Source organism: Acyrthosiphon pisum, unplaced genomic scaffold (genome assembly GCF_005508785.2).
Source record: "Acyrthosiphon pisum isolate AL4f unplaced genomic scaffold, pea_aphid_22Mar2018_4r6ur Scaffold_198;HRSCAF=600, whole genome shotgun sequence".
NCBI classification, from domain to species: domain Eukaryota; kingdom Metazoa; phylum Arthropoda; class Insecta; order Hemiptera; family Aphididae; genus Acyrthosiphon; species Acyrthosiphon pisum.
In genome coordinates this window covers 42,839-50,414 of record NW_021769201.1, presented here as the reverse complement: position 1 = coordinate 50,414, position 7,576 = coordinate 42,839, and the positions used below count along the sequence as shown (strand labels likewise).

Genomic DNA, 7,576 nt, shown 5'->3' with positions numbered 1-7,576 from the left:
AATTCATCTATACGTCGTTTCACTGTATTATCTGAAAGAGATAATTGAGCTATTTTCCTTTTACCTTCTTCGCCAAGTACTATTTCAACAGCTTTAAGTATGCTAGGTTTAATTAATGTTTCACCCAAGGTATGGGGTTTCTTTTGCTGAGCCACCATGAAGGCGATGTGATATGAAGATTCAACAATTTTTTCATTATTTTGTTGAAACTCTCCGGTATGGTCAATTTTCAACAACAATTTTTAGCAACAAAAAACTCTTTAGGTTTTCCTTTTAGCATCGGATGAGCTGTGGTTAAATGTCGTTCTAGTCGACTAGGTCGGAGGGCATCGTTACTTAATACAACGTGACAAATAACACACTAAGGCTTTTGGACACCATATTTTTCAATAAACGTAAAACCAAATTTGACATAATCATCGATATACGTTCTTATTTTCGGGGGAGCCATTACTTTGATATACGTGCACTCGCGACGACTACGCACTACCAAACTGACGTGCACTGAGCAACTGCAAAATAAAACTAAATCTAGTCTAAAATAATCTAATAGTTTTTCCGCCTGGCTTTTTCTTATCGTACTGATTAATTTACGGACGATGTGGCATGGTGCACTATGGCTAAACACTTGTAATCTTTATCGATTACTTTATCGACTTTAACGACCCTATATTCTATAATCTATATTCTATAACGATAACCAGTCTTTGTTAATTTTTCATTTTTTCTCTTCATTTTAAATATAATAAAATTTGATAAATAAAAATTTTATTTTGTGATGACTGCTTGCGCCTCCCCAGCGATGTGTATACGCCCCCCAGGTTGGGAACCGCCAAGGTTTCCGATTAAGGTGAATGAGATAAGCAATTTTGTTTTGCTTCTCCCACGATTATAAAGTACAGGTTAGTAGACGAGACAACTGATGTATCGCGAATCGAACAAATGTCATTTTGTGTTCGATACGTCGATGAAGATCCTGAACATCAATTAATTTTACGGGAAGATTTTTTAAAATTTGTGTCAGTAGAAAATACTACTGGCAAAAATATAGCCAATGTTATTTTCGAAACTATTAAATGTCTTGGTATAGATTCGAATTATATGGTAGGGCAAGGATATGACGGGGCAGCATCAATGAGCGGTAACTTTAACGGAGTGCAAGCAATTATTCGAAAAGTACATCCAACAGCACTTTATGTACACTGCAGTGCTCATTCTTTAAATTTAGCCCTCTCTCATTCGTGTAGCATTCAACATATTCGTAACTGTATTGGTACCATTAAATCGGTAGGTAATTTTATTAAAGCATCTGCAATGCGAACAGGATTATTAAAAAAAATATATTAAAGAACAGTTTCCTGAATCTAAATGGACCAAACTTACATCAATGTGTAAGACACGCTGGGTGGAAAATCACGACGGACTTATACGATTTACAGAAATTTATAAAGCAATTGTAAATACACTAGATGACTTACAGTTAAAATGTGATATTGAAACGTCATCAAAAGCTTTACAATTAGGAAAAACTATTATAACCAGCGACTTTGTTATAAGTATGGTCACAGCTTCTATACTTTTTACCCATACAAAATTTCTTGTGTAAGAATTTACAGTCTGTAAATTGTGACTTGACTGAAGCAATGGAATATGTTAATACTGTGTTACACGAAATACATGATATGCGGAGTAATATGGATACTACATTTTCCAAGATTTTTGAAAAATCAAGAGATCTCATAAAATCAGTTGATAGTGAAGAGACATAAAAATACCAAGAATCGTTGCACGTTAAAAACATCGAATTAATATCATTACAAATTCACTTGAAGAATATTACCGCATAACAATAGCTATTCCTTTTTTCGACGATTTCATTGAACAACTTCAAGCAAGGTTTAATAATCACAAAAAACAAATTTCTTCACTGCACAAGTTGTTACCAAAAATATGCAACAAAATTGAAATAGATGCAAACGACTTCGAAATATATTCTGAATTTCTGGATATAGAAGTACTGCTAACAGAAATTCAACTTTGGAAAAGAAAATGGTCTAACAAACCAGAAAAAGAGCAACCAAACTCAGCTATTGAAGCATATATTAAATGTAATTATGAATATTTTCCAAACATATCTTTTCTTTTGAAGCTATTAGCTAGTTTCGACTTAATAAATTTCATAAATAATTTATGAACTGGTAAAAAAAAAAAAAAAATTATAAAAAAGTTTTGATGTAGGTAATCAAACTGTATTAAATTCTGAGCGTATTGCTAAAGAATATATTGTATTTATAATGATGTGTGTGTTTTATTTGTCGGTTATCAACATTTAGGGTAGTAAAAATGCTGCAATTTTTGAGATTAGCATATTTTCTGAGTAATTTTAAAGAGTCGAGAAAAACAAAAAAAAAATGTGAAAGTAGTAATTTTAAACCAAAACCATTTTTATTTTTTTTGAAGAAACTCAAAAAATAATAACTATAGACCCTTGAAATTTTCATCAAATATTTATATTACCATTTTCTATGAATGGTAAAATGTTGATTTTTTTGAGCTAGTTCTAGCCTAAAAAATGTTCAAATTATCAAACTTAGTAAATTGTTTTAAATTATTGTCGATAAAACTTTTTCACTAAATGCAAAGTTCCTTATAAGTTTTATTAACGGAAGTTCAAAAAAAACTCGGGGACTGCTGCGGTAAAGCTATTGCATAGCAATTTTGTAGCTATGTATCATGTAATTATGACTATATTTATTTTTGTATGACATTAATTCAAATTTTTTTTTGTTGATAATGGTAGATAAACACCATACGGAAATATTTTATTTGAGACTTTTTTGCTTAGCAACTGGTTAGACTGTAAATAACGAAAATAATAATAACATCTTACGGTCACGCTTTTTCGTTACGAAAAATGTTTTTTCAGTCACCACGCCAGGCACGCGATAAAAGCTATGCAATAGCTTAAAAAAAACGGGTAAGTGGATGTCGTTCTGCTGTACAGTAGGTTACAAGTGGCCAGTGGGTCAGTGTATAATGGATTGTATATTTGTATTAAACTTGAATTCAATGATATTATATGATTGTATAAGAAAAACGATTCTGAGCGGAGACGGTTTGTCAGTCTGGATTTTTTAAATTGTTATTATTTATTATAGCCCGTAAATAGAATTAATATAATAATATTATTATTTTTTATTCGTTACTATGGTGATGACCAAAACGTTAGAAAATAAACTCCCATTTTTAGCGGTTTCTCGTAATTTGTTGGTAGTTTTTCCAGTGGCATTGAATAACTATTGAGAAAACCGAAAAATGCCCTCTCTAAAGTACCATCATGATCAAATTTTCTAAAAGATAAGGAACTATGTGTTGAAATCGAAGCACTCGTTCTGGTAGAACTTTTGTATATAGTATAAAAAAATTAATAAATAAACACCATTGTAAAACCACTAGCTTCCGCGCACCGTCTCAGAATCTAAAAATTGTATGTTGTTTTACAAAATATATGTATTTCAGTATTTGTACTTTATTTTTTTCTTCTTTGTTAAACAGTATAAACTTTCTTTATTTTCTAACTGACTTTTTTCTAACTCACCCAACTAAAGCACTGCAAGCCTTGCTTTTTGAGGGGTGTCTCAATTTTGTTTTATTGTTATAACTAACTATTTTGTATATTATTATGTAGGGTTGGGCCGATACCTCTTTTTACCGATACCCTATAACCGATACTATCAACCGAAATAATATTTATATAATATAAATAATCATTTTACATTTAACTATTACAATTTATAATCAATGTTATTATGCTGATAGATTTAGTTTTTTTTTTTTTTTTTGAAATCGGTTCAAATATCGGTTTAAAAAAAAACCGATACCGATTAACCCGATACCACCAATATCGGCCGATATCGAGTATAGGTTTTAGTATCGGCCCATCCCTATTATTATGTATAAACTCTATGTCGTATATAAAATTGATATTATACTGTGTTTTTTAATACCTAAATAAACATACATATGTGTAATAATATATTAATACCACTATAATAATACCGTGCTGGCTATAAATATTATTATTATTATTATAGGAAGCTGGTGAATATATTGTTTATTGTTGACGATTGTTTCTATACACTGAGTAAATGTTTAATCGAATAGAATTAGTTTATTTATATTGTAATATTTTGACAGTGAAATTGTGAATTTTTTTAATAATTGTATCCAGTAAGTTTTTAACTTTTTTCAGTTTGGTTTTTTATATAGCGTGTAAAGTAAAGTAATGTTTTCAATTAGCTTACTTTTTTCCTCGACTTAAAATAGCTGCCAACACAGTACCTACTTAGCGCGCTAAGTAAAGTGATATTCTGTCAACCGATAATTAATAGATGAGGCTGCCGGTCATAGTTTTGCTAAAGGTAAAGTTGTAGTTAAATTCTGTTTTACTTGCGTTAATATTACTTAACGCAGGTAGTTAAAATTAGTTATAGAATAATAGTTGCACTTCGATGGATTCGATAATCTAGTTTTATTCAAAACCAGGTTTTAGTTAAATAATTTACCGTCGGAAGGTGACATGCTCGTCATATTATATTTAAAATTTGTCTGAGACTAAATTTCAAATCTTAAGATCACCTATGGTTATCGACTTATCGTAATAAATATTAGAATTCATAGGCGTTACTTATACTTAAGAAGCAGTGCATTTTGCTATTAATCTTCTTGTCGAGACAGGATTTAAAATACCAATAATATAATAATGTAATATATTATATAAAAAAAACAACATAATAATATAAAAAATAAATGAAAAATTAAGAACGAATTCGGTAAATCTAATAAATAAAAATACACATAACTATATCATAAAGTCCTGGGTATATTTTGTATTATTAATGTTGTAATTTTGTTAAAATCACTGTATCTTTATTATTTAAGTATATATAAGTACCGATAGTTATTAGGTGCCTATGCAGACTCTAAACATTTTAAATATTTTAAACATTTTATCAGGTCTATAAAATCTTATATTTTAAGTATTTGATTAAAATTTTAACTCATTAGGGTTTATTATTATTTTTTAATTAAAACAAGAAAATCAAAATAAATTTGTGTCAAAACTAGTGTCGCGTAAATATTTCCGTTTTACTACTGTTTTTTGTTACATACATAATTATTATTAATAAAAGTATAAACTAGAGTCTAGGCCAAACATTTTACCAAAAACTAACCTGAATGTCTATTAAAGATTTTATCAAATTATCTTCTACTCGAAATTATGTAAGTCAAAATTGATGGAATACAAATTCTTAATACAAAAGATGACAAAATTATTTTTAAAATAATTTAAATGTTTTAATTTTTTGATTGTATCATTTACAATTTGAGTAGGTCGTAGGTGTTAACTTTAACTTTTTTTCTTTCGATTTATTTTATTGTAATGATAACTTATATTAAATGTTTAAGCACATTTTCGTAAAAAAAAAAAATAATAAATTGTATTTTGTACGTAGTGAAAATGAATAAAATTAGTGTGCTGTGTGCATGTAACAACTAACTAACTAACTAACCTAAATAGTAAATAGGTGTAACTAATTTATTTACGGAGAGAAGAGACTCCATTTCCAAAATTTTGAACATTGGCAGCAAAAATTCAACAATCTTAAAATAAATTGTTTTAAATAAAAATTCACCAGTGCGTGCGTTTCGAAAGCTTTCAATGTGTAATGGTATCAATAATATTCCAATGATGACGTCTTATGTATGTAGTACAATTATTATTCGTACCCATTAAAGATTATTTTTTTATTTTTTTTTTAGTATCGTCATTAATTAAATAGTGCCGTCCATTATAGATCATAGGGACCTACAACTACTTTTCATTTTTTCTTGTTTAAAATAATAGACGTTTATTTCTAATCAAAAAAATCCACATTAAATATAATATAATAAACATAACATACATTCTTACGTATATTTTGACAGCCTCATCACTACAGCACTAAAGTAAATTTAAAAACTTTTTTTTAATTTTACAGAATTTTAGGTAGGTTACGTGTCTGCTATCAAACAGATATTCAAAGATATCAAAGGCGAGCAAAAATCCAAAGCTGTGTTTTCTTCTCTGTCCTTCAGTCAGACCTAGTCGCGGACATTGAACTATAGTGTGCGCCGTGCCGAGATCACTACATAACAAGTAAGACGAAGCTGAATATCATTACCACCACACATCAGTTCGGCCACTTTGGTCACCACCGTGGACAAAATTTAATGACGGAACCTGGCATTCTGACCGCGTCAACCATCAATCGTAGTTTAGAGTTTATGACCCATCCAACGACGGATCAGACCGGCTTTCCACCGACCTGCTGTCCACTGCGGAGCAAGGCAGTCGTGTACACCATTTTAAGCGGGGTACAAAACTTGGCGAACCCGGTTATACGTTGCGTGGTGCACCACCAGGTTAACTATGCGGGTGCTAATGGGTACACCGTGTTAAACAGAGGTAACCAGGATACACTACGCGGTGCACCGTCTTGGTGTATACCTCGGTAGCACGATTATACACCGCCACAATGTGCGAGTCGATCAGTACCGTCGCTGCTTGGCGATAATTCGGTTGGCAGTTCGTCAAAAACGTCTTGCCACCGAGCGGTATCTGATCGCTATCCACTATAAGTGCGAGGCAATTGTGTATACCATTGTATACCGGGTACATAACTACATGGTGAACCAGGTTTTACATTGCGTGGTGCACCACCAGGTTAACCACGGGGTAGATATGTACTATACGATAGTCTATAGATAGGATACCGATTACGGATTGAGAAAAGTGTAATTTTATAATCATATGATCGGTACGCAATTACTAATTAGTATACATATAGTCGTATAAAAAGACCAGGACGCAATTCGTATGTCACTTATCAGAATTTTTATACTTGACCGCAATTTACTCCTATGCAGAGTCGCCGTACAGATTACATAAGAGATACATCTATTTTGGTAGAAAACAAGGCTACATACGAATTCCATTCAAATATAAAAATACTGTGATAAGTGACACATATACGAATTGCATCCAAGTTTTTCTATACGACTGGTATATCTACTGTTTGCCTCCCGATTATACATTAAAGTATACTCATATACTCTCAAATTGCCTCCCAAATATAAGTTGAAAACTCTTATTTTCACCCCAAGAAACTTTTTTAAGTAATAGGGGCCAAATTTACGCAGAGGGGGTATCCCTCCCCTCTAATTTTTTTTAGTTTAATCAAAAAACTTTTTATCATAACATTACAAAAATATTAATGCAACAGTCACGATTTTTAATTTATTTATGTTCCAATGTTGAAAAAATTTTTTATTTGTATTTCGGTTTTTATTGAAGTTAGATTTTTTATTAAATTTAGGGTTTTCTCTTAAACTACTTTTTTTTATCCAAAATTAGATTTATTTTTTAACATTGTAAATAATTTTTCAACGGTGTGAACAAATTTTTAAAGTTGTAAGCAATTTTATAATTTTTTTTTTAAATTGCAAATAATACTTAAAAGTTGTAAACAATATT

The 7,576-nt window shown here is 30.5% G+C and overlaps 1 protein-coding gene across 1 annotated transcript; it reads left to right on the top strand.

Moving 5' to 3' along the window:
* Positions 1–942: 942 nt before the first annotated feature.
* Positions 943–2,108, top strand: LOC103310889 (the record flags this gene model as incomplete). The annotated part of the gene is made up of 3 exons (XM_008190345.1): positions 943–1,287; positions 1,355–1,556; positions 1,833–2,108. Coding segments are annotated over exons 1-3 (823 nt in total), but the record flags the coding sequence as incomplete, so codon positions are not given.
* Positions 2,109–7,576: the final 5,468 nt, after the last annotated feature.